Genomic DNA, 27,723 nt, shown 5'->3' with positions numbered 1-27,723 from the left:
TTGAACGCCAGGTTGTAACGTGTTTTGGGCGCTGAACTCCAACTTGTAACCTGTTTCTGACGCTGGACGCCAGACAGCAGCATGAAACTGGCGTTGAACGCCAGTTTATGTCGTCTATATTTGCGCAAAGTATGGACTATTATATATTGCTGGAAAGCCCTGGATGTCTACTTTCCAACCCAATTGAGATCGCGTCAATTAGATTTCTGTAGCTCCAAAAAATCCATTCCGAGTGCAGAAAGGTCAGGATCCAACAGCATCAGTAGTCCTTTTTCAGCCTAACTCAGATTTTTGCTCAGCTCCCTCAATTTCAGCCAGAAAATACCTGAAATCACAGAAAAACACACAAACTCATAGTAAAGTCCAGAAATATGATTTTTGCCTAAAAACTAATAATATTCTACTAAAAACTAATTAAAACATGCTAAAATCTACATGAAATTACCCCCAAAAAACGTATAAAATATCCGCTCATCAAGATGATTCGGCGATATCGGCGGGAGGCTGGGCAGCGTCGGAATGGACGGCGGGGGAGGTGCAACAGCACCGGGGTGAGTCTGTGGTGGTGAGCAAGTTGCTGTGGACAGGAGATCGCAAACGGAGAACGAGAGGTTAGCGTGATATTGGAAGTAACTGTACCAATTATGATTTGGTTTAATTGCTACTCCTTATTTTTTAAATTTCAAAATCTGAAATTAAAAATAATTAATTTATAATCTGATTTATAATTTTAATTTTCTTTTTTTTATTCCATTGTTCATATTGTTTACAATTATCATTGTTTTTCTATATTTTTTCAATTTTATATTTGAAACTTTACAAACATATTGAGTCTAAATTTTAAACTTGGTTGTGCATATAAACTAAAGTTAAGAAGAAGAAGAAGAAATAACTAACAAAAAAATATAAAGCCACCACAACAAAGAAAATATGATATTCTAGTTTCTCAATCTACACTATCAGCTGAGGTATTGAAATATAATATATCATTCTCATAGTGTTTATAGATTTAAGAATTGAAATTTGTCATTGATTTGAGTTGTTTACCCAGTTCAAGAAGCCAATGTTAATCCTTAATCCAATTCCATTACTTACAATAAAATAATCACACCAATAGTAAGACTATAGAGAGCAAAACAGCCCGTTGTATAGCCACGCTTGTCCGATTTGAGCTTTTTTCGTGTCACACCCGTTGCTAAATGAATTGTAACTACAAAAACATCTAAGCCAACACCTCCTAAACCAAGTAACAACAATGGATTTTCACAATTGCAACGTGAGTGTTTGAACTTTTTATTCCACTTTGGTTTCTCCATAATGTATCAATTTTTTGATAGTTCTCCATAAACGTCAATTCAAAGCTGACAATTGCTTTGTACAACTCATTATTCCTTATTAGAGTTTCAAATCCTTTCCGTAATGAATTTCATACTAAAAAATTTTGATTGTGTAAGAAACAAACTATTTCAAAGAAATTGTGACCGATATGTAAAAACGTTATGTGCACATAAGAACGTCGTCCTCTTATTGCTGAAAAGTTTCACATAAGAGTTAGAATGTTCAATAAAAATTATGAATAGGGATTGCGATGATATTATACTTTTTTTAAAGAACAATTAAAAATTTTACAAAATTATCAAAAACGAGGGTGAAGTTTTACTCCTATATTTTTTACCGACGGTAACTTTTTGTGCCCATTACCTAGGAAATTGTTTGGTGTTCATTATAAATAAAAATAATTTAATTTTTACTTACAGTTAATATAAAATAATTTTATATGTATATTTAATTATATAATATAATATCAGTAAAAATAATTATAGTTTATATTGATTACATAAATAGTAATTTAACTAAATAAATATAATTGTGTGATTGTGTAAATATATTTTAATATATTAAAATTAAATTTATAAAAAAATTAAATAATAAAATAAGTACGTTCTTTAAGAATTTCGAAATAAATTTATAGGCTTCCGAGAAAAGTCAGAAAACACATATCGAATAAGCGTTTTAAAAAATTTTATAAGGCAAAAATTTCTCGGAAAAAAAATATTAAATAAGTCCTTGAAGTGTTGCATTGACTGGTAATATAGAAGACTTACGAAAGAATGAAGTCAATGAACATGCTTTAAAGAATTTATGTGTAGCATTATAATTTTTTATAGACCAGTTTAATATTTTTTTTCAATACCTACAAATATTTTTAAGGACTACTGTTTGTCAATTTTTAGTAAATCTATGGTGATTCGATATTTAGTGGTCTGGGAGCGAAATTTACTTCTCTTTGCAGGTATTAATTTTTTAAAAGTACATCAAAGTATCTTCGATTAGATGGCATTTGGGATAAAAGATAAAATAAAATTTGAAAATCGATAAAAAAAACAAATGAATAAAGTTTTCGAAAAGAAAATGTACTGAAAACGGAAAAGTTTGCAATGAAACTTAAAAGAAAAGCAATAAAATGCCTTTGACTTGGTCAAGGAGCTTTAACATGAAAATTAAAAATGCAAAAATGTAAATTGGACATTGAAAGTAAAGAGCACTTGAAAGATAAAGTTTACAAGAAAATAAATTGAAAGAAGAAAATGTGGAAGGAACCCTACAAAAAAGTGACTCGATCGCAGACTCAGGAATTCTCTGGAGATGTGAGTGTACTTGAGTGTTTTTCTGAGTTAAAGTTCCAACCTTTATTCCCTAAAACTTTTTAATATTTATAATCTACATTCGGTTACTGACAATTAACTACAATTAATTACAAAATCTCAGCCTTGAATGCACATTCCTTAGTAATTGTTTCCGCCTCTTTGCCTATAAACGTTACTTATGATTTTCTCGCATGATAAAAGCTTTTAACTTCTCCACTATCATAACTACTCGATCCACTTATTCGAATAACTTATTCGATTACCTAATTCGAGTACCTTGTTCGATTGGACTTGTTCGATTTAATAAAGGACCTTGAAATCGAATCCATAACGAGTACCTCCGTCTAATGCTTGCATGTGTATCTTTTCGAAAATTGCTTATGTTATCGACTTTTTTACTACTTCGAACTATTTGTCTTTATCAAAAATATTTTTCTGATCAACAACTACTTAGTGTGGTCTTGCTGACATAAAAAATAAAAAATATGAATAAAAATATAAAATGCTAAAAATAACGAAATTATAATAGGACATACAGAAAACTAAAAACTAAAATATAAAAGAAATAAACACAGATTTTTTGTACAGAGACAACTATTCTTTCACCTGAAATCGGTACTACACAAACGGTAAAGAAAAAAGGTGGGACCGTGGGATAAAAAAAAATGAATGGAAACAAAAAAAAAGTCATAACTCGTAAAGTGTCATAAAATAAATAAATAAAAAAATAAATATAAAATAAAAAATATAAATAAATGATTCTAAATAAATATTTAGGATTAAGTATGATTTTGGTCCTTAAAATAGAAATGAAAAATTTGTTCTATTTCTAATTTTTTTTTGTATATAAAATTGTTTCTAAAGTTTAAGTTAATTTTAAAATATTTTTTTTACTAAAATTTTAATTTTTATTACTAAATTACTCCTAACTAAAAAATTATAAAATAATAATAAAAAAAAACAGGTGAGAAGGGAAAAGGGAATCATGTACGGGGGAAGAGAATCACACGCAGGGGGAAGAAAAAATTTTGTCGTTTTGCTCATCCTGCTCTCGCCGGTCGCCGCTGGTCCTCGCTGCTGGCTTGCCGCTGTCGTAAAGTTCATGAAGAGAGAGAAAATGCACGGCTAGGGAGAGGAAGATGGGTACCTCGTCGCCGTCGTGCTCAGCCAGTGTCGCCGATACTTCTGGTCCTCACCACCGTTTCACGCCCTCACCTCTACTCCTCACTGCTGGTCTTCCCTAGGGTTCTGATTCTGTTTCTAATTTGTGCTGCTTCTGCTTCTAATTTGTATTGCTTCTGGTTTGATCTTCTGATTCTGATTTTATTGTTCATTATTTCTTCTGCTTCTAATTTCACTTGCTTCTGATTTGATTTTTGATCTCTTTGTGTTCTGATTTCTTTTATTTGCTGTAATGCACAGTATCACATTTATTTGAGTTTTGTATATCTGAGAAAATAAAATCAATTCTCTGAGCTTTGTATTTTTTATTCTATTTTTTATATTTATTACATTGGTTGTATTTCTAATTTTATTGTTGTTGCTGTTGGCATTGTGATGAAAAAGAAGAAGAAAAGGAAGCAGAGATGTTTCTGATTCTATTTTTGATTATGTGTCTTATTTTATTAATTCATTGTTCTTCAACTTCTGTTTTTTTATTCTGATTCTACTTCTGTTTTTAATGTTTTTAATTTTGATGCTTCTTCTTTTGTTTTCAATTCTATTTTTGTTTATGCTTATGTTGCTTCTATTTCTGTTTTTTACTTACTGTTGTTGCTGAAGAAGAAAAAAAAAAGAGATGGCTTTTTTGGCTTTTTGCTTCATTATTGTTGCTGAGTATATTTTGGTGAAGAATGAGAAAGGTATAATTGTCCGAAAGACAATTTTAAAATCAACTCAAACCTTAGAGACAATTTTATATGTAAAAAAAAAGTTGGGAACGAAAAAAATTTTCAACTCCTACCTTAAAGAACAAAATCATACTTAACCCTAATATTTACTAATATTATTATTTTAATACAATAGAGATAATTCATATATATATATATATATATATATATATATATATATATATATATATATATATATATATATACACTAATGTATGTAGCAGCGTATATGTAAAAGAAAAAGAGAATTGTTTATTGTTATTGCAGTGTCATATGCTTCATACTCTATTTTTAGTTATATACTTACAAAATTTTTCTTTTTCAAATTTCATTAAATTTAGTCTTTCTTAAGGAACTAAATTTTTCTATTGAAAAAATTAGTCGCTTAATATTGTGAAGAAAGTCACAATCTATTAAACGGGCATCCATCCATGCATATCACAACCATAGTTGTTAAAATTAAACCGATGATCGAATCAATTAAATTATTGAATCAGTGAATTACTGATTCAACCGTTAGATCATAGGTTGAACCGATTAATCCGATTCCACGTAAATAAAAATATAAAATAGTCAACATAAAACAACATATATACAACAATATATAATCACAAGCAAAAATTTTCAACATATATACAACAATATATATACAACAACATATAGAACAACAATGAACAATATATTACACTATAAAATAAAAAAATTGAATAATCTGCCACAAGTTATAATCAACAAAATATAATCAATAAAAAATTTAGAATAATACAAATTCAACTCAATAATAATAAATTCAACTCTAAATTTCACTATATTTTCAACACACAAAATTACTAAATCTTCTTCCTATATACAATGAATTCAATTACTCATCTTTATCATCATTTTTTTCTAATTTTCAAATTTTTGTAACAATATTCGAATAAATATTTAAAAATTACAGAAAAAATCAAGAGCAAAATTTAATCTCTAAAATTTTTTTATTCTTTAAAAAAAAGATCATTTTGCATACTTTTTTAAAATTTATTTGACAAAAAATTATTAAATTTTAAGAATAAAAATATCTTATTTTTTAAATAATAATTATAAAAATTTATATCAAAATTTAATAATATTTAAAATTATTTTTTAAAATATATATTTAATATTTAATTTTTTTGTCGTATTTCTTAAATATTATTTTAGCAGTTTACTTTTAATTTAATTTATTATTTTTGTTTTCAGAATGGGAATTGAATTCCAGGGTTTTCAAACACACTGGTTTGGGTTGTTGTTCTTTTACACCATATAAAAGAAAGTTGAACAACACAGATGCATCGGGGAGATTTATATACCGGCCGCAAATTATAGTGGGTAAATTAAATCAGAAGAGCAATGAGCAGAATAAAAGTATCAAAATCACCATCTTCACCAGAAAAAATCGAAGAGAACGAGGATTTGTTGACTGAAATCCTCCTGCACCTTGGCGCCAAAACGTTAATCAGATTCAAATGCGTCTCCAAGGTAGCGTTTGTTTTTGGAGACAGGACACGGAGACATGGACAGCACCTCCTTAAAAAGCGTTTGGAAGCAAAGACATGGACACTGAACATATTGTCTCCGGGACAGTTTTTTATACTTTTGTGTCCACTCTTTTACGAAGGACAATGATGGACACGGGATTTGGAAGAGGGACACGGACTGTTTTTATGAATTTTTTTCCTTTTTGTCCATGGTGCTATTTTTTATTATTCCACTGTTACCCCTTCTTATTTTTCCTATTTTGCGTTGTTTTCAGAAAGTACTTTTTTTACTCCATGCTCTTTTTCTAATTTCTATCTCTACGTTCTTTTTCTTTCTCATTTTTTCTCAGGTACTCTCTCCTTTTTATAAAAATTTTTATTGGACTGGATAATTTCTTTTTTCTTTTCATTCTTACTTCAACGTCATTTTAACCTTATATTATATTATTTGATTTGTAATAAAAATAATAACAAAAATAATTAGTCTGGAGACTTTTAAAAGATAAATATTATAAAGGTAAAATTGATATTTTAAAATGCTAAAAAATAATTTATAAATTGTACTTGATTTTATATAATTTAAAGAAAATTAATTTTTTGAAAAGAAAAATAAAATTTTAGATAAAAAAAATTAATTTTTTAAATAAAAATAGATTTTTATGTGCAAAAATTAATTTTTTTCTATTTAAAAATGGATTCTTTTTTTTAAACTGATTTTGTATTTAAAATTAATTTGGCTTATTAACCTAAATGAAATTTTTTATTAATCAAACTTAGATTTTTTTTGTTAATATTAACCATATGTATTCCTACATATTAATAATAAATTTTAAAAAAATAATTATATTTATAAATTTTATTTTAATATAAATACTATTATATAATTTTTTATTAAAATTTTTTACTACTTCAAATATTTTTTTCAAGTTCCCACTGTCTGTACTCCTACGTATTCTCATTATTTATTAAATTAGTTTATACTAAAAAATTTGGAATCACATGGCTATTTTAGTCATTTTATATAATATTTTAGTCTTGTCCATGTGTATCCAAACATAATACTGGACATTACATTAGTGTCCTATCCATCGTATTCAAACAGGATACACAAAACATAATTTTTAATGTCTCTGTCCTATTGTCTTTGTCTCAGTGTCCTGTTCTGTCGTGTCTCTACAAACAAACGCCAAACGATGGTCCACAATCATCTCCTCCCCTTATTTCTGCCACCGCCATGTCTTCCGCCACGCCAACATCACCAAGGTCTCTAGCATTTTCTTGGAATCCGGAGAAGATGATGATAACAAAAACCGTTACTTCAATAACCATAACGATATCAAGCCGTTATCCTTAGAGAACGGAAGTCACGGCTCATCATCTCCCTTCGACTCCATCGAAATCCACCCGAAGGACCTTGCCTACATTGTGCAATCATGCAATGGCCTCTTGCTTTGCAGAATATTACACCACCACAAAAATCGAGCATTCTTACCAATAGAATCGTTCTTTGTCTGTAACCCAACCACTGAATGCTTCAACTTCCTCCCCGATCCCTACAAGGCTCTTGACGCCGATAGCCACGAATCATCGCCATGGTTGTATATGAACTTCGCTTTTGATCCCTCAACTTCGTCGTCTGCGTACGTTGCTATCTGCGTATGGAAATTTAAAGCAGTTAAAAATTCAAGCCGCTCGCGCTTTGAAACAATGGTATACTCTTCGACTGATGAAGCCGAGCCTGGTTCTTGGAGGCCGTGTGGGTCCCCTCTCATGGCTCCAGCCAAGTTCGAACTTCATAACGGAGTTTACTTCAACGGTTCAGTGCACTGGATTGGCTTCGTTGATCCGGATTCGTATGCGAAGATGTCTGTGAGTTTGCGTTTTGACTTTAAAGAACTGCGGTTGAGGGATGACAACATGCCTCCCTTGCCGGATCTTGATTACTTTTACATTCCTGCAGCTGCATGTGGCCACTTGAATTTGGTTGGATTTAGTTCTCCTGAGAGAAGCAACATGATAAGAGTGTATCAGATGGCTATGGACTATTCTAGGTGGGTTCTTCTGCACACACTTGATCTTTCTCCAATGTATTGGCCGAATGATTTCATTGCCAGCGTCAAAGTGCTTCACCTTATTCAAGATAATGAAGATGATTGCAGCGGCATGTCTTTGGTGTTGGTTGTAAACTATAATGTTGTTGTTTTCCGGTTAAAAGACTACACCTTTAAACGGATTTATTCTCGCTACGTGCCCTGGAACGAATCAGCTGAAAGTCCTCCTATATCATTTGAGCATATTGAGAGCTTGGTACAACTTTAGATTTTAAGTTCAAAGTACTAATTAGTGATAGGATTATTACTTATTTTAGGGATTACAAGACATGTAAATTTTCATTATAATAATTACATTATTGTTATTATTATTGCTACCTAATTTTGGATTTGATGGCATGCAAGATTGAAGAAGGCACCTCTCTTGTGCCTAAGTTGAGCATAGGTTCCTTGCTCAAGAACCTTACCCTCTGAGACATATGCAATCGAGTCAAGTTCTTTGATGGTGTTGAGCCTATGTGCTACAACAATGGTGGTTCTTCCCACCATGATCCTGTCTAATGCTTCTTGCACAACTTGTTCTGATTGAACATCAAGTGCACTTGTTGCTTCGTCAAGCAGCAATATTGTTGGGTTCCTTATTATGGCCCTTGCTATTGCTATTCTCTGCTTTTGCCCTCCAGATAGTTGCACTCCCCTTTCTCCACATTCTGTTTCATATCCATCTTTCAATGATCTGCATTGCAAATAGAATGCAATTCTACTATAAGTACTTGTTTAACTTGGTATAGCTAACATTAATTATAAGCTTATAAGTAAAATGAGAACTTACGATATGAACTCATGAGCATTTGCGGCTTTTGCAGCCTCAACAACTTCATTCTCAGTTGCATCTTGCTTCCCAAACAAGATGTTATCCCTTACAGTGCCAGAATATATGACAGGTTCTTGGCTAACAAGTGCAGTGTGCTGCCTATACCATTGAATATCTAGTTCCCTTATGTCCACATTGTCCATTTTCACAAACCCTCTCTCAACATCATAGAATCTTTGGATCAATGCAATCACTGTTGATTTTCCACAACCACTCTTCCCAACTAACCCAATACTCTTCCCTGCCTTCACCTCCAAGCAAAACTTGCGCAATATCGGTGTCCCTGCCCTACTTGGGTAGGCGAAATCAACGTTCTTTAGTTCTATCTTCCCACTCATATTTTCCAACTTTCTTCCATTGTTGCAATCACCAGCCTATTCAAAATAATAAAACCAAAGTTAGTTGATAACTAGAGTTAAGAATTTAGACTCAGTAACATGCACTGCTGCATATACCTTGGGAATAAGTGATTTCCTGTCAAGAATCTCAAAAACAGATTTGACAGCAGTTGAGGACTTTGCAAGATCAGAAGTCATGCTTCCAGCTTCAGCAATGACCTTCCCAGTGCTAACCAAAACAAAGAATGTCTTAAACACATCCCCTGCAGAAATATCCTTCTTCTCCACCAATGTCCCTCCATACCAGAAATCCAAAGCCCATGTCATGAATGTTAGGCATTGAGCAGACCCCATTCCAATCCCTGCCAGCCACGACTTCTTCCTCGCCTCCTTCCTTGGTGCCTCCTGCGCTTCATCGAATAATGTCAAAACCTTTTGTATGCTTCCAAATGAAGTCACAATTCTGTGGTTGTACACTGCTTCAACTGCAATCTGTGTGCTATGATTCTGTGCCTTGATGAATTTTGATGAGAGTGTAGAGAGAAGAACTTTTCTTGTGTAGAAGCAGAGGATTGTGAGTGGCTGCACTGCTATCATCACAAGAGCGAGCTTCCACGCCACGGCGAGTCCTATGATCATTGCAATGCTGACAGCAGAAGCTGTTTGAACCAGCAATGAAACGCGATCTGCGACAAGGGACTTAACCATGGAAGCCTCATTGCTTAGCCTCGAGCACAATGCTCCACTGGAATTATTTTCTTCATCAAACCAAGCCGTTTCGAATGTTAAGATATTCTCAAGCATTCTCTGCCGTATCCTTTTTGTTAATCTTGCTCCCATGTATGCGAAATTGTAGTGCTGCAAGAGGTTGAGTGTGATGGAAGCAAGAGAAAGAGAAGTGAAAATCAAAGAGTAAGTCCTGATTCTGTGAATCATTTCACTATGGCTTTCGGCGAAAAATGCAGAAATCATGCCACCAATTGTTAAGGCATATATGGGCTGCACTGAGCCGAAAGCTATTGCGGAAAAAGTACCAATTAAACATTGTTTCCATTCAGGTGCATTCAGAGATAGAAGCCTTGGAAAAGAAGGTGAAGGGTGAGAAACAAGAGATGATTCCGGGTTTATGGTGTTATCATCAATTGGGATTGGTGATTTTTGGAAAATTGCAGGGCTTGTTGATCTTGCTGTGCTGGTTCTACCAGCACTGCTTCTTGCTGCAGAAGAAACAGCATTGGATATTTCTTGTTGATCATCAAAGCTGAGTTGTGTTTGGAGTTTTGCTAGCTTTGCATATTGGCCGTTTGGATGGGTTATGAGCTCGTTGTGCGTGCCGATTTCGATGATGGAACCGGCGTTGACAACGGCTATGACATCTGCATTTCGGACAGTTGATAGCTTGTGTGCAACAACCTGATCAAAGTGAAGTTGTTGTCAACCAAAGATGTTAGTCACTTAACATTTCTCTGTTATCAAACAAGGCTAAGATATCAAACATTAAAAGCATGTATAATGTCTAATGCCTTATGTTATGCCACCTAACAAAATTGATGTGTGAACTAATCAACTAGTTTCAAGCATAGTTTTGATGAGTGTTAATAATTGTGTCTTTTGACTAAGTATTAAATGGATTATTGAACTTACCAATGTAGTCCTGCCCAATGAGGCATGATCAAGGGCATTTTGGACAAGTAATTCAGATTCAGAGTCAAGAGCACTGGTTGCTTCATCAAGAAGAAGAATCACTGGATTCTTTATGATGGCTCTTGCAATTGCTATTCGCTGCTTTTGTCCTCCTGAAAGAAGTGCTCCCCTTTCTCCAATCTACTTTGCCATCATCAATTAGGTTATTATCTGCATGTTACTCAATGATACAGATCAACAATAAAATTGTGTATAGCTAAAGCATCCAAGTTGAGCTAGTTTGAACCATTGAGTAATGGAACACGAATTTATTTCTCTTCAAAGGATTGCACTATTTGGGAGCATTAATTCTTTGATAAAATAGAGTAAATATATCTGTTTAATTTTGTTGCCTAGAAATTTAGGCCCTTTAGAATATAGAAAAATACTAAAATAGTTTGCTAGGCCTTTTTTTTTTTAATTCTTGTGTCCCTAAAATCAAAAGTTAAGTACCTAAAACTATAAATAATTTTTAAAAAGTTGATCATGAGAATAAAATGAGTGATATTCATGTCTCAGTTTTTTCTGAACCCAAAAATAGATAGAATTTTTTTGTTAAATTATAAGATCTCATATTCCTTTTAGTAGTTTTAAGTTTAAACAAAAAGTTGTGCTAAAGTGACAATCACAGTTTTTATCAAATCACATTAGTCATATTACTGATAAATTAAAAGATTCTAAACACAATAACCTTAAACAAAATTCAAAATGTTTTGTCTTAAGCCACAATTGTGAATTTGTTCTGTTAAATGCAAGTTAAATATCAATATAAAACATCTTTTTTATTTTACCTTGGTTTCATAACCCTGAGGGAGCTGCCTAACAAAGTTATGAGCATTAGCAGCAGTAGCAGCAGCAACAACCTCATCCATGGTAGCATCAAGCTTTCCAAAGTATAGTAAATATCAAACCATGGTTTTCTTCGTATACGCTGCGTTATAAAGAAGCTCCATAATTATCATACACAAAAATTAATAGAAAGAAAGCTCCATAAGAACATTGGGTGAAAAAGTGCAATTATATTTGAATAATGTATGTGGTGGTATTCAAACCAGATGAAACGGATAGCATTGATAATCTCAGAAGTGTGCTTTGTTGGTGGATTTTCCATGTGGTTTTCTTCTAGTAGCAGCTTCCTCAAATATTATGCTAACAGTTCTTGTTTTCCAGGAGCACCCATAACACCAGCCAACAGAAGTGGTAAGACACACATCGTAGAGAGCCTATCAACAACAGCGGACCTTAGTCTCAAACCTGCAAACGAATAATCAAATACAAAACAATTATTTGAACCTTTAGAGAGGAGATTCAAGAACCATTAAAAGAACGGATGGAACTAGGAAAATATGTCAAATCAGCATTATCCCCAACTGCTGTTAAAAATACAGGTAGCATTATGCATGTCATGTACGAATCCCCAAACCTTTCAGAAACGGATAAAAGAAACTGAATTTACACAATACTGATTAGCAGAAACTTGAACATCAATTTGAGCAAGAGCCACTCAAAACAATTGAAAAAAGAGAAGGAAAGTAACCTTTGAAATTCGGCTCCGAAGATTATCTTCTTTCTGTGGTAACATGCAAGCCAGCACTATAAAATTAGGGAAGCATTCAACATGCATCCACTCCTGATGGGTCACATACCAATTGAAACATCAACTCCTCCACCCATCAACAAAGAAAACAACAGAGAACTGTATCAACTGTTCAGTCTTAATTATTAGTTACTTAAATTTTTTTTTTTATATTATGACAAGTAGAGAAGGCTCCATTCCTAGACCATGCCTTATCAACTTGTTCTAGAGCTTATATTGTAGTCAAGTCTCAAGTCAGTAATCTTCTCCATGATTGCCTCAAGCAAATTAAGTGAGCTGACCTTGAAATATTTATCCATGTCTGGGAAAAGTGGAAGCAGCATAGCCAGATTACAAGCCGCAGCCTCTAGAACAACAACAGCAGAATCCTCTATTAATTGCTGGCCAGTGCACAATAGATAAAATAAGAGAATCCTGAATCTCAGGCCGTACAAATTGTGCAAGCTCTCCACATGATTGAGCAACAAGCAGTCCATGCTCCTCGTACATGTGACTGATCTAAAACATGACACCAAAAAACTGAAAACCTGGTCCCAAAATCAGAATGGAAAAGAAACAAGTTGAAAATTGAAGCAAGAATATACTTGTAAGGAACTTTGTTGAAACTAGAAAATTCCAATAGCTTCAGTTGCTTGTAACTCAGGGACTAGGGTAAGAAACTTTGAAGTGAATCACTTCAATTGAGTTGTTCCACTCATGAATATAACCGGATTTCACAGAGTCCATGAGTACTCTGCAAATCTGACACAAAAAGAAGGGGGGAGGGGATTGAGTGAGAGTTCTCTCAGGCACATATCCACAACTACAAAACATGCAGAATCAGATACAAGAAGTGCTCATACTAAAACAAAATAAGAGATAACATATAGCTCCAGAAATAACCTTATGCTCAAGTGAATGTCTCAAATCAAATCAATAATGCTCAGCAAGAATGGAATTAACAAGTGCATTTGAGTGGAATTGCCACTCAGTATATTATATTTGAATAGCTTCTTTTTTACAACTACCACAAACTGTTCCCTCTCATTGGCTTTACAACGGTGCTGCTGCCACTGTAAGCACAAGCTGATCCCTGCATACAATTTCTCTGTTTTGCTAAACCAGCAGCTGCAGCTGCAGCTGCAAAGTATATGATGACATCCTTACTTTTAATACAACAGCAACGTATACAATTAAATCATCATATTCATTCCTTAAAAGTTAAAACTATAAGCATCACTTCGGCTGACGTAAGCCTTTGGAACATATCCAACCTGCCTAATGTCCTTTATCAATCTGTCAATCATTCTATATATATCATCTGATTTAGGGTGTGACTGATCAAATGCTGTAAATTCATGCACTTCCTCTTCTACCTCAATGGAACTAGCTCCAGCAGGCTTTTGGCTTCCTGTGTTCTTCATTTGCCACCTTACACTAGCAACATTCACCCAATCCCCTGCTTGAGCATAAATGTTTGACAAAAGGTTGAAATTTCCAGGATCCAGTGGTGCCAACTCAAACAAGTGTTCGCACACAGCTTTTGCAAGATCTACATCATTATGCATTCTACAAGCCCCCAAAAGAGTTCCCAAGACTATTTCATTTGGCTCCATAGGCATGCTGCGCACAAGCTGAAAAGCTTCCTCCAGGTTTCCCCCTCGACCAAGAAGATCAATCATACAACCATAGTGCTCAACTTGAGGAACAATCCCATGCACTTTCTCCATTGAATAGAAGTAACTACGCCCTTCATTGACAAGGCCTGCATGGGTGCAAGCACATAAAAGACCAATGAACGTATATTTGTCCGGTTCAAAACCCTCATGTACCATCCTCGTGAAAAGCTCAAGTGCTTTCTCACCACGTCCATGTATGCCTAACCCTTGAATCATGGAATTCCAAGACACCAAATCTTTCTTTTCAATCCTACTAAAGACACCAAGGGCAACATCCACACAACCACACTTCGCATACATATCGATGAATGCGTTCAACACCTTAGTGCTACACCTCAACCTCCGCTTCTCAACAGAAGCATGAATTCTTTTCCCCAACGCAGACATTCCAGACTCGGCACATGCAGCCAAAATACTTATCAGAAACCCATCATCAATCCTCATCCCAACTCCCTCCATCTTATCATACAACTTTGTTGCCTCATTAACAAGCCCCTTCTCAGCATACCCAGATATCATAGTGGTCCAAATCACCAAGTTCTTCCCAGGACACTTATCAAACAACATCCTCGCCATATTCATATCCCCGGCTCTACAATAACCCCAAACCATTGAAGCCCATGACACAACATTCCTCTCGGGCATTCCCTCAAACATCTCAAACGCCTTCCCCATCTCCCCAGCCTTAGCATACCCATCCAACATGATGTTCCAACTAACCACATCCCTCTCAGGCATTTCATCAAACACCTTGCAGGCTTTCTCAAACTCACCACCTCTCACCAACCCACCAATCAGAGAGTTCCAAGTCACCACATCCCGTTCCTCCATCTCCAAAAACAACCGAATTGCCGCATCCATTCCAGCACCCCCACATTTACAATATGAATCTATCAACGAGTTCGGCACAAATATATCACTCCCGAAAAACCCAAACTTCACCACATGCGTGTGGATCATCTGCACCATCCGAAAACAGCTATAACCGTCAAAAGATTTCAACAGACACGTGTAGGTGAAGCTATCTGAAAAAACACCATTCCTCTGCATCTGGAAGAAGGTTTCAAATGCGACGGAAGGGTGAGCCTTGTTTTGGGCCTGAGCTCTGATGAGAGTGTTGTAGAGGCGGGTGTTTGGGTTGGTTACGAGGTTGAATGCGTTGACGGCGGAGGGGAGGTGGCGGGAGAGGGAGAAGGCGGCGACGAGTTTCGGTGCGACGTAAGGGTCTTGGTGGAGGTCATTCTTGAGGACTTGAGCTTGGATTTGCTTCACGGTGTTGAGGTTTGAGCAGCGGTGGAGGTCGGAGAGCTTTTCATCAAGAAGGCGGCGCGTGGAAAACCATGTGGGCGCACGCGCCGCCGCAGCAGGCAATTGCATCTGTCGCTGACAGTGGCTTTACAGTGAAAGGGTTTTGAAATGAAATGTTGCAAAACCCCTCGAATTATGCCCACCAGGGTTTATTATTATAAAAATATATTAATTTATTAACAAATTTAATATATTTTTATAATAGACACAAAACAAAATTAACAAAAGTTTTATTTACATTTGAAATTTTATAAAAACTGAAACAGGGAAAACAGAAAAGAATAAGGTTCTGAAAATCGGACCGCTCATCGAATCGTTCTGGTCACTAGTTCACTGGTTTACTGGTCCAATCGTGGTTCAACCGGAAAAACTGTTTTATATTAAAATAAAAAATAAATTATAAATAAACACCCTAAAAATTACAAACATCAAAATATTATTCAAGCTTTAATGTCTAGTATTTGCAAAACTCAGATAAATAGTGGAACATTTGCCAAAACTCAGATAAATAAAACTTTTTCACCATATCACCATATTTAAAAACTCATATATCCCACCCTAAACTAAGACAAATGAATTAGAGACAATAAAATGAATTAGAGTTCAATTAATCATTAATGAATGACAATAAAATAAAGCTAGAGGCATAATACCTAACAGAAAAATTGAATGACTTAGAATTAAAACAACACCACCAATTAAAATTAAAAATAAAGCAACAACACCAACAGGAACAATTGAAAGTAACTCAGCAACAACACCAACAATTAAAACACAATAACACAATAAAATATTACGCAGCAGCAACAAACTTTTCCAAAGATTAACAAGGATTATCAAAATTTCAGGTTTTGAGGACAATTTCAGCACAATTTTTTTCAGCACAGCACACAATAAAAGTAACAAAACAGAGTACATCACAGTACAACAGCAATGAGCAAAGCTAATTATCAAGGTTCTGAAAACCGGACCGGTCATCGAACCGCTCAAGTCACTGGTTCACTGGTTTACTGGTCTAACCGGTTTAACTGTGGTTCAACCGAAAAAACCATTTTAGAATAAAATAATAAATAAATTATAAATATACATCCTAAAATATAATTATAGCTTTTGGCAAAGATTTTCCTACTAATCTAGTACAGTCAACAAGCACCAAACTAATAAGATGTAAAACTGATTTCACTCCAAAATGACTTCTTCTAAACTAACATCAAGTGAAATGGCTTCTGCTTCGCGTTTGTCCAATCCAAAATTCCAAATATATTTCTCAATTGATTTAGTGCAGCAATCTGAAATAAGTTGTAAACATATTAATGAGTGTTTACAAAGATCAAGTTTCCATCTCAAACCAATAACAACTTTTAAAGTAATGAATATTATGCTTTTTAACACAAAGTTATGTGGCTTTGCTTGACTAAATGCTGATTCATGAAAACAAGAGGCTAAACAGAGCCAAGAATCAAGAACAATCAGCATCCAGCAACAAACATTATAAAACAAGCATAAAGTAACCACACTAAACCTGAAATCAATAAAGATAAACAAAAATAAAAAAAAAATTCAATAATGATTTGATTTCTAATTTTTGCAACAGCAAGAAAATTTCAACAAAAATTTTAGAAACTGAAAAAACAGCAGCAGCACAAAATCAATGAGTAGAAGCACAAAACCAGTAAAACACTATCAGAGCCATCCAGCAATTATAAACAGCCACAGCACAATGAAAAATAAAAAAATATGAACCAGTAAAAACAGCCTAAGCCACAGAAATTATAAACAGCCACAGCACAACAAAAAATAAAAAAAAAATATGAACTAGTAAAAACAGCCTAAGCCACAGAAATCAATGAAAAATAAAAAAATATGAACCAGTAAAAACAGCCTAAGCCACAGAAATTAAAAACAGGCACAGCCACAGACCATGAGCAAATATGAACAAAAAAATTAGGAGCCATCAGCAACTGGTGAACCAGTAAAACACTATCAGAGCCATCGAGCAATTAGAAAACACTAAAACAGAGTAAAAGAGTAAGTATTAGGTGTTCTGGTTGATTCAAATGATATAACAGAGTAAGTTTATTTTAATACACATGATTTAACAGAGTTAACAGAGCAATCAGAAGTTCAAAATCATACGATACAAATTTGCACATTTGTAAAATTTCAACCATCAGCAACCAGCAAATTCAAGAGTACAAGACAGATCCATCAACAACAGGAAATTACAATTTACAAAACATTCAGAACCAAACTTCAAACCAAGACCGAAGAAGAAGAATTGAAGAAAAATGGAACAAAAATTGAAGAATACCGAAGAAGAAGACCGAAGAACAACAATTTCGGAACTTCAAACCAAGAAGACCGAGCCCTCGGTGAAGATGAAGACGAGAAGCCACTAACCTGGGTTCTGTGCCGAGAACCCAGCGAAGATGAAGAGGACGTGCCGAGCAACTGGGTTCTGGACACGGGGAAGAGGAAGAAGCGGCGGCGCTGACCTGGGGACGGCGGCGGCGCTGACGACCTGGGATCGGCGGCGGCGAAGAAGGGCTAGGGTCCCTTTACTTCAGGGGGTGAGTGAGTGACGAATGAATTGGGGGAATAGGGGGGGTTGGTTCACACTTCAAGGATCTGTTTCTTTTTTTTTTTACAAATCGAAAACGGCGTCGTTTTATTCGAACTGGCCGGTTACCAATTAAGTCCAACCGACCGGTTTTTGGCCGGTTCAACGATTTTGAACGGTTTTTCTTTCAACGGTTTTAGATAGTAGACTGGACCGTTTGTAGTGCCGGTTTCCAGTTAAACTGATTCGACTAGCCAGTCTGATCCGGTTTTTATAACCATGCTAATTATTCAAAGCAAGAACACAGCACAATACAAAGAATGAAAACAAAACCAAAATGAATCAACTAATCAGTAATCATCAAGGTTCTGAAAATCGGACCGGACTGGCCGGTTCGACCGGTTTAACCACAAACCGGCACTACAAACAGTCCGATCCTCATATGAAAACCGTCAAAATAAAAATCGCTTAAGAACCGGCCAAAAACCGGCCAGTTAGACCGAACCGGTGACAGGCCGGTTATGCTAAACGACGCCGTTTTATAATTTTTAAAAAAATAAAAAAATAAAAAACCAAACCCGACCCGACCCGCTCGTGGAGCACCCCACCCCCCTTTCTTCCCCCGACCCCATTCATTCATTCCCCCTTTTTGAATCATCTCCAATGGAGAACCCTAGCCGCCCTGAACCATAGCCCCCCTGTCGCCATCCTTCGTCCCCTGGTGTCGCCATCCTCAGCCCCAGTAACCCTCCAATCTCCATCGTCGCCTTCGCCTGGTTCCTGCCCAGTAGCCCTCCATCTCCATCCTCTGCTCATCTTCTCAACACCAGCACCGCAGCACGCAGTCAACACCAGCAGCCCTCCATCTCCATCGCGCGGTCCTCAATAGTCAACACTCAGCACCGGTAGCCCTCCATCGACCCCAGGTGAGTGACTCGTCCTCTGCTCATCTTCTTTGTTCTTCGCCTCTGCTCATGTTCTTCCATCGACCCCGGTAGAAACCTTGCATGAAATTGATACTCTGTGAAGTGTGAACTTCCTCTGTGAAGTGTGAACTGTGGTTGTGGCTGGTCAATTTAATCTCTGTGGACTGTGAACTGTGGCTGTGAACTTATGTTGTTGAAATGGATTTGTTATGTTGCTAGCCTGCCGCTGCCATTTTTTAATTTTTTAGTATGATGTTTCTGAATTTTTGTTGAAATAGTTATTGATTTGAAGGTTAGGGTGATTATTTGTTCTGGAACTGAGTCTGCTGTTTCACTGCCTGATGGGAAAGTAAGTTCTCCCCATCCTCCATTGGATTCATCCTGCTCGTCGCCCTCTGCTCAAATTTGTTACTCTATTTTGTAAATAAGATGAAATTTGTTGCTCAATTTCTGTTCGTTCCTTTGCTAAATAAGCTTAAATTTGTTACTCTGTTTTGTACTTTGTTAATGCTGGAAACTTACTCGGTTTTGCATAATTATTGACTGGCTGAATTGTTGTAGCCAGAATTGTTACTGTTCATTATGTAGGCAGAATTGTTAATGTTCATTGCTGTGGCTGTTTTTAATTTCATATATGTTTTATTAAGCAGTGCAAGCCTTCCAAGTAACACACTCTTTGATCTTTTTGTTGGGATCTTGAAATCTGACCAAGAAATCATGGATTCTGTGAAGGATGATCTCAAAGTAGTTAAGGAAAGAGACCCTGCTTGCATAAGCCATGTGCATTGCTTCTTGAACTTCAAAGGCTTCTTAGCATGCCAATCTCATAGAGTTGCTCATAAGCTATGGCTTCAAGGAAGAAAAGCCTTGGCAGTTATGATCCAGAACCGAGTTTTCGAGATTTTCGCGGTTGGTATTCATCCCGGTGCTAAGATTGGAAGCAGGATTCTGCTTGATCATGTAACTGGATTAGTGGTTGGTGAAACTGCAGTGATTGGTAACAATGTGTCAATTTTGCATAGTATGACTTTGGGTGGAACTGGTAAAGCTTCTGGTGATAGGCATCCAAAGATTGGTGATGGGGTTTTGATTGATGCAGGGACTTGTATTTTGGGAACATTAAGGTTGGTATTTGTGCTAAGATTGGTGCTGGTTCTGTGGTGATTAAGGATGTTCCTCCTAGGACTACTGTTGTTAGTGATTTTGTTATGCTGCTGTTTTGAATTAATTTAGGGGTGATTATTTGTTATGCTACTGTTTTGAATTAATTTAGGAGTGATTAATGATTATTTCTAGTTGTATTGTTGCTATTTGCACCATTGCTCTTTTCACTATTTAACTTTGTATTTTGATAAGATCATATGGATTTGGTTGACATTTCATATGTTTTAAATTTGGAAGATATTTAAGATTTATATTAGATTATAATTATATTTTATGATGTTTATATATAATTTATTTATTATTTTATTCAGAAACGGTTTTTTCGGTTGAACCACCAGTTGAACCGGTTGGACCAATGAACCAGTGAACCAATAGCTAGAGCGGTTTGATGACCGGTCCGGTTTTTCAAACCTTGGTAATCATTCAATCCAAAACAGAACTAACCATTCAATGATTCAAATTTCAATATGAGTAGCACTAGCAGAATTCCCAAAAAAAATCAATGCTCTGATCAAAACTAAGAACAGAGAACGAATATTCATTATGATGTCCAAATCCTCATATCAAGTCTTCTACCACTAGCATACCCAAAAAACAAAAACACACTAATCAAAACCAAGGTACTGAAAACTGAACCGGTTATCGAACTGCTCTAATCACTGATTTATTGGTTTATTAGTCCAACCGGTTCAATTGTGATCTAACCGAAAAAACTATTTTATAATAAAATAATAAATAAAATATTAATAACATCCTAAAACATAATTATAACCTAATATGAACTTTAAATATCTTCCAAATTTAAAACATTACATCAACGAAAATCTAATATAATCTTTGATCTTATCAATTAATAACAATTTATTACTCATTCATCATTATATCCCTATTGAACTCATTAAGATCATTACAAGAAATAAAAAATTCATTGAATTAACCAAACCAGTAATAAATATTCAATCATCTATTTATCTAGTTAATTGAGTTAATTTAATTTATCTATTCTTTTATTGAATTAAAAACAAATTCAATTAGGAAAAGTATATGGAACCAAGATTTGAATCAGCCAACTTAAACAATATTATCTAATAATTAATTTTTATATTTAAAAAAATCAAAATTTAAATAATTAGCATTAATTAAATTTTGGATAACTAGGTTAAAAAAAGTAACTTTTCTTCTAGAGATCAAAACACATTCTCAGTAACTTCCCCTCTTTTCACTTGGACCTTTCGTCACTCAGAACGCCGCCTTACCACTACCAGATTGCGCCACGCACGTCGCCGCTGGAGGGAGCTCTCGTGTGAACGCCGTAGCCCCTCCACTCTACGATTTGCAGCAACAAAGACGACCACCGCAGCCACTCTCTCTCATGTTGGCAGTAGTGCCGCCGACCACCGCATTGACCTCTCCCTCGCGAGTCGCAGCAGCGCCACCCAACCACCGCATCCCCTCTCCCCCCGCGATTCGAAGCGATGTCGACCACCTCAACGTCCTTCTTCTCCCTCTCGTTTCTACCTTCTTAATCCTTTCTCCTTTTTTCCGGTGAACCAATTCATATTCTTTTAGTTTTTCTTTTCTGATTTCTTTCTTTCTTTTGCAGTTTAATTTAAAATTCAATTTTTTGTTATTAATTTTGATATTTTTGTGTTCTACTGTTGTTGCTGATGAAGATTTAGGTATGCCATCATCCTTGAAAATTTCACACAGTAACATCATGTAGTACCTAAAATTCCAAATCTTTTAATTGCTAACTCCAGCAATGATTTACTTGTAAAAAAAATAAATAATGTTGTTTAGTTTTAAAAATTATAGTATTTTAATTGGATGTATGATATCAGAACATCAAATTTTTGTAATAATTTTATTGTTGTCTCTTCCTTCGATCAACGGATTGTAGATTATTGATCTTACAAGAGTGTCACAAGATCTTGCTTACCTTGCCAGTGATGCAGATTTGGTCATCTTAAAAAGGATGGTAAGTTCTATACAGGCTATTTTTATTTTGGTGGATGTTTCATTTGCTTTTAGCTGGATATTTCTCTTTGTTCTATATGGATTTTTCTGCTAATTCAATTATGTTCTCCATCTTATACATTTTGGTTGAGGTGCTTGTAGCTTGTATGGAAATTATTAAATAGTTTGTTGGTCTGTGATATATGTATTGTGTAGGAGATTCTGAACCTATGAAGATATTCGAAAGAATAAATTTGGCAAACAATCAACTCATTCATTATCAATGTTTTCCTATAAAAAAATGGTTGATCTTGATTGGTAGTGCTTTTGGTTTCTCTGAGATATGGTGCCTTGCATGTGTTATAGTAAGTAGGCAACTTGGTTAATTACATTCAAGCTATACTTATGTTTTTTAATTTAATAAGAGGAAGATCAACAAATTAAAGAAGCTGAGTTGTTAAGAAATCACAACAGCTCTATTTATTCTTCATTTTTGCTTTTTGCAGAAGCAATGTATTACATCATCAGAAGATACGTCCAAGCATTCCGAGCTTCAAGATTACATTGAAAAACAGAAAGTCTACTTGAAGATGATTGATTAATTTGAACTGACAGACGAGAAATTTGAAGCAATTGATGAACCAGATGAAGTGAAAAAGACGCGATCCAAGTGTAACAGATAGAAAGTTGTTATTTGTTTAGCTAGTTGTATAGTAATGATATAACAATTTTTTAAACGATGAGCCTCACCCCTCTAACAAAATATAGGATTCTTGTATTATTTTTTGTTATGATGAATTCCTGATTATACAGTGTTGCAAATTGTATGAATAAGTTGAATGAATATTATGATTCCTTTCATTTCATCTTGGCATGATGACAAATTTATTGTTAATTATGTAGGATAAACTTTTTTGATTTGTCATTCACATGGCTTCTGTTAAAGTAATATCCATTTAGTATAGAAAAAAAAAAACATCTGAATGCTTGACAGAAATAACATCCACTTGAATCTTTGCAAAAATAATCAGGTGTCTACACGGAGAAACATGCCGAGTAGAATTAAAAAAAATGTCATGCAATTCTTAAATAAATACAGTCATCCACAACTGCAACACAAGAAAACTAGGATAATATATGAAGTAACCTCCATTTAGTCTAAAGACAAAAGATGCTGCTGCAGAACAAAAAACTACTTATATCTTGATTAAAAAAACAAGGTACAAACACCAATAAACCTGCCAAAGAATATTAGAGAACAGAAAAGACATTTACTTCCAAAGAAAATAGAAGCATCCCTACTATTTAAAACAGAAAAACTCGGAACATATATGTAGAAACATCCATTTAGTAAGGTAAAGGAACATTCTAATTCCTAACAAAAGCAACATCCATATAGATATTGGCATTAACAAACAAAGAAACCTGTCAAGTAGGTTTATTACATAAATAGGCCATACAATGCTTAAAGAACTAGATACATCCACAACTACAATACAAGAATACTAGTAAAATATATAAAGAAACTTCCATTTAGTCTGAAAATAGAAGATGCTCCTGATTAACAGAACGAAAATCCACTTATATCTTGGCAAAAAAGCAATGTACAAACACCAAGAAACTTGCCGAGAAATATTGAGAAACAGAAAAGACATTCACTACCTAAAGAAATGAAGGCATCATCTACTAATTAACATATATAAACTCGGAACATATATTCAAAAACATCTATTTAGTCGGGTAAAGGAACATCCTGCTGCATAATAGAAGCAACATCCACGTGGATGTTGCCAAAAACAACCAACTATCTGCACAAAAATACATTGTGTATGGCCTAAAAAAGTAAATACTTTAAAAAAAAGTATCACAAGTGTCTCAAACGGATACAAAATCATTATTTTTCTAGATATCTTTCATCTTCTATTGTCTTGTCCCCTTGCTTGGCTTTTTCATGTGTAACCCCGCACGCTGCAACATGGTCTTCATGCTCGGTGCTGTTAAGGGGGTTCTCACTTCCTTAAGTTTGTTTCTGGACTTGTTGTGACATACAAGATGGTCGTCTGACGCCGAAAGTAAAGCAGCTTTCAATTCCTACCAATTGCAAACAGCAACATCGAACTCTAACAATTGCAATTTCCTTTTTCCTAATTCCAGCAACATCCAAGTTCCAATTGCATCAACTCACCAAAATAAAGCAATTTAGAGAATAACATCCAACAATTCATCAAAATTTAATCCTCCGTATAACACACCCTAATTGAAGATATACATTTACAAAATCAATCAAGAACTATCCATATGCACGCTAGAACGAACATCTGTTTAATATGATCAACAATATATAAACAAAAAATTTGTAGATAAAATGGCTTTTTTCACCATGTGTAGATAACTGAACCCTTTGTGTTTTTCTATTTAAATTGCAAACCACGCATATCGAATACAACACATTTGAGCATATACATGTAGAGTAAACTAAGTAGTAATTAATCGCCTAAATTTGAACACCATCGAAGACACCAACGTTTAAAATAAACAACATCTAACCTTTTTAATGGGAAACAAACAGAATTTTGTAGCAAAAAAAAATAGTCCAATTTAAAAAAACTGCACAATCGAATCTCCACACACATGCAACTCAGCAAAATCCAACTCCTAAAGATAAAGCAACTTCCAATCTCTTAACAATTGCAAATAGGAACTTCAAAACTCTAACAATTACAACTTCCAATCCCTACTTTCAGCAACATTCAAGTTCTAATTACATAAACTCACCAAAATTAAGCAATTTATAGAACAACATCCACCAATTCATCAAAATTCAATCTGCCGTAAAACACACCCTATTGAATATGTACATTCATAAAATCAATTAAGAACCCTCCAGTTACCAATAGCTATAGTAAAAGAACCATACAGTTACTCAATTAGATAATAATCTCATAGCTACCACTAGATCGAGTTAAAACTCATCTCCTCATCTCATACCTACCAATAGCTACCAATAGCGTGTTTCTTGAATCAGTAACCTTACTTACAAAGTCTAATCCACTAAAGCTAATTGAACTAATAATTAATGATACGAGTTATATTCAATAGACTATAGAGATCTCAACTCAACTTTCCTTTTCTACTTGCTTTGGTAACTGTCCCGATAAAGAAATATACTTTTTCATAAATTCTGGCTCGTGTACAACTAATGAATAGTTTTTTCCTATGCTTGTGGCCACAATGATACAATGAATCTAATTAAAATCTTATAAATTTAAATTGAATTTGCTGGTTATAATTTTTTAAAATTCGTGCTGGCAAATTCTCCCTTTTTCTTTTATTTTTTTGAACTGCTGTGTACATGAATAAATAATAATTTGGGAATAATAATTTGGGAAAAAACACATGCAACATAGAAAACACATATGCAGTGGGATGATGTTAAGTTTCAGCAACAAGTTGGAAGTGCATATGAAGTATGAAAGGAAATCTATGTTTATGTATGATGCTAAGTTTCAGCAATAGATCAGGGGCACCTTGTTTTAAAAATCAACTGTTGGACAAAATCCAATAATGTATATAATTAGTATTCAATTATTTCTCAACTATAGTAGAAAAGTATCATCTAGCAAAATAAAACACCATAACCAAATTCTTTAACAAAACCGTCATATTCAATCAACAACAACATCTAACAAATCTATGTTTATAACCAAATCAACGGCAACATCCAACAACTTGTAAACCACGGTACTCAGACCCTATATCAATCAACTCCAATTATTAAACACTTACCAATTAGTTTCGTCAAGCGATTTTTCGAAGCTGGGGCAGGGGACGTCCTATCGCGACAATACAAGACAGAGATGCTTCAAGGGTGCCGCCATCACCGACATGCAGCAGCAGCAGCACACTCTTGATGTGAAAGAGAACCTCCTTGTTCCTTGCAACTGGGTGGCACGGCGACGCTGCAACGTAGATGGTGTTGACTCCAAGTGACGCGGCAGTGACCACGTTGATGGGAAGGAAGTTTTGCAGCGTTCTGAAGTGAGCTACGAAGGTCGAATGTTGCCCATACGTGGTGGACCGAAGAGCAGCGTTCGTCGGGGGCGGGGGATAACGCCACGAGCTGAACCTGGTAGTATGGCACTGCCGTCGATGGTTTCTGAGTTGTGAAATGGTGAAACGGTGAAATTAAAAAAGAGGGTTTAGTTAGGTTAATTGTGTTTACCTAGGTTAATTTTGGATGTTGTTAAGATGGATTGGGCTTCTAGATCCCAGCCCAACAGGAATTGGCAGGTTTTTGGCTGGAGACCCTCTTGATTCCCTAGCATTATTGATTCAATTATGATCATTTTCATCAATACTAAGAATCAAATACTAAACTTAACAGCAACAAATTCAACTTACTAATAATTTTTAACAAATTCAACTATCCTAATTTTCATCAACAAAAAATTTAGCTCTAAAGATAATTTACAATAATAAAAAATTTAGCTAAGTGATTATTTCAGTAAGACAACAACAAATTCAAGGTCCACTAATGATAATTAGCAAAAATTCAACTCTATTAATAATTTTCATCAACAATGCTCAATGATATTTTCAGCAATAAATTCAACTTACAGCAAGGCTAATTATTATTGAACTCATCAGAATAGTCATCATTGAATTAACCAATTTGTTCTTTCCCTGATAAAAGACTGACTACATTCAACAAATCAACATCATTTAACAAAAGATAGTAATATTTTCAGGACACAGTATACCAATCAGAATTTTAACAAAAATTAACAAACTTTTTCAAAGATTAACAAGGATTATCACTCAAGTAAATCCTCTTGAAGAAAAATTGAAAGTTGAAACCAAAAAATGATAGTCTAGCATAATGCTACTCAATGTAGTTAGACTGTTACAGTTGTCAGACAATTTAGCAAATCATTATATCAGAAGGCACATCTTTAGACATGTACAATTCTCAGCAACAAAGTTCCAAGCAGTGAACAAAAATGCTCCTGGCGTAATCTTCACCCCCTCTCTCTCACGCTCTCCTCTTCACAAATTAATTAACAATTTTCAATCAATAACAAGTTCACAGATTATTCAACAATTATTGTTTTGAAAAAATACCTAGAAGCTAGAAGCATAGAACATAGCAGAGCATAGTAGATCCTGAGCAAGAGGGGGAGCAGCGCTGACCAGTGGAACAGAGATGGCGCCAGCGACGGTGGAACAAAGCTTCGCGACAGAGGCAGAAGGCGAGCCCGGCGACTGTGCTTCCGCTGCTGAAACATTAGCTGCACGAGCAGGAGTGAGCGAGTGAGCTTCGAAGCTCCAACTTGCGACGGCGGAAGGAGCAGTCCGGCGGCTGAACGGAAGTAAGGGAGTAAGCTTGCTGCGTTGAAAGGAACAACGAGGTCGAGGGTGATGGGAGGGAGGGAGTGTGTGCTGCTCCTGCTCCGTTGTAGGGCTTGTTTGGGTGAGCTTTTACGAAAAGATCTTTTTTTGAGTTATCTTTTTTTAAAAGATCTTGTAGAGAAGTAAAATTAATTTTATGTTTGGATATCTCATGTAAAAAGAT

The 27,723-nt window shown here is 35.0% G+C and overlaps 3 protein-coding genes and 1 pseudogene across 6 annotated transcripts; 2 read left to right on the top strand and 2 right to left on the bottom strand.

Moving 5' to 3' along the window:
• The first annotated feature begins 3,787 nt into the window (after window positions 1-3,787).
• LOC112803799 (F-box protein At5g07610-like) lies at window positions 3,788-8,355 on the top strand. Its single transcript, XM_025847260.1, has 2 exons — window positions 3,788-3,881; window positions 7,190-8,355. Exons 1-2 carry the CDS (start codon window positions 3,788-3,790, stop codon window positions 8,353-8,355), a joined length of 1,260 nt encoding a protein of 419 aa, XP_025703045.1.
• On the bottom strand, window positions 8,299-13,304 carry LOC112802083 (putative ABC transporter B family member 8). Of its 4 annotated transcripts, none has more exons than XM_029298437.2 (9): window positions 13,164-13,304; window positions 12,861-13,072; window positions 12,520-12,646; window positions 12,035-12,236; window positions 11,774-11,913; window positions 10,944-11,123; window positions 9,417-10,712; window positions 8,920-9,335; window positions 8,299-8,823 (listed from the first exon to the last, which is right to left on the bottom strand). In XM_029298437.2, the coding sequence occupies exons 5-9, from the start codon at window positions 11,852-11,854 to the stop codon at window positions 8,466-8,468; spliced, it is 2,331 nt and encodes a 776-aa protein (XP_029154270.1). In that variant the 5' UTR covers window positions 11,855-11,913; window positions 12,035-12,236; window positions 12,520-12,646; window positions 12,861-13,072; window positions 13,164-13,304; the 3' UTR covers window positions 8,299-8,465. The 4 variants fall into 4 exon arrangements, with proteins under 4 accessions (XP_029154270.1, XP_029154268.1, XP_072093584.1 ...); XM_029298435.2 differs by having other exon boundaries at window positions 12,520-12,612; XM_072237483.1 differs by having other exon boundaries at window positions 12,861-13,077; window positions 13,164-13,303.
• Window positions 13,305-13,513: 209 nt separating this feature from the next.
• LOC112802084 (pentatricopeptide repeat-containing protein At3g29230) lies at window positions 13,514-15,614 on the bottom strand. The gene has a single exon (XM_025845094.3). The coding sequence runs from the start codon at window positions 15,612-15,614 to the stop codon at window positions 13,773-13,775; it is 1,842 nt and encodes a 613-aa protein (XP_025700879.1). The 3' UTR covers window positions 13,514-13,772.
• Window positions 15,615-17,104: 1,490 nt separating this feature from the next.
• On the top strand, window positions 17,105-20,335 carry LOC112799780 (serine acetyltransferase 3, mitochondrial-like; annotated as a pseudogene).
• Window positions 20,336-27,723: the final 7,388 nt, after the last annotated feature.

This window comes from Arachis hypogaea, chromosome 5 (assembly GCF_003086295.3).
Source record: "Arachis hypogaea cultivar Tifrunner chromosome 5, arahy.Tifrunner.gnm2.J5K5, whole genome shotgun sequence".
Classification (NCBI taxonomy): Eukaryota; Viridiplantae; Streptophyta; class Magnoliopsida; order Fabales; family Fabaceae; genus Arachis; species Arachis hypogaea.
Note: the sequence above shows the minus strand (reverse complement) of the source record. Positions and strands in the feature narration are given on the sequence as shown.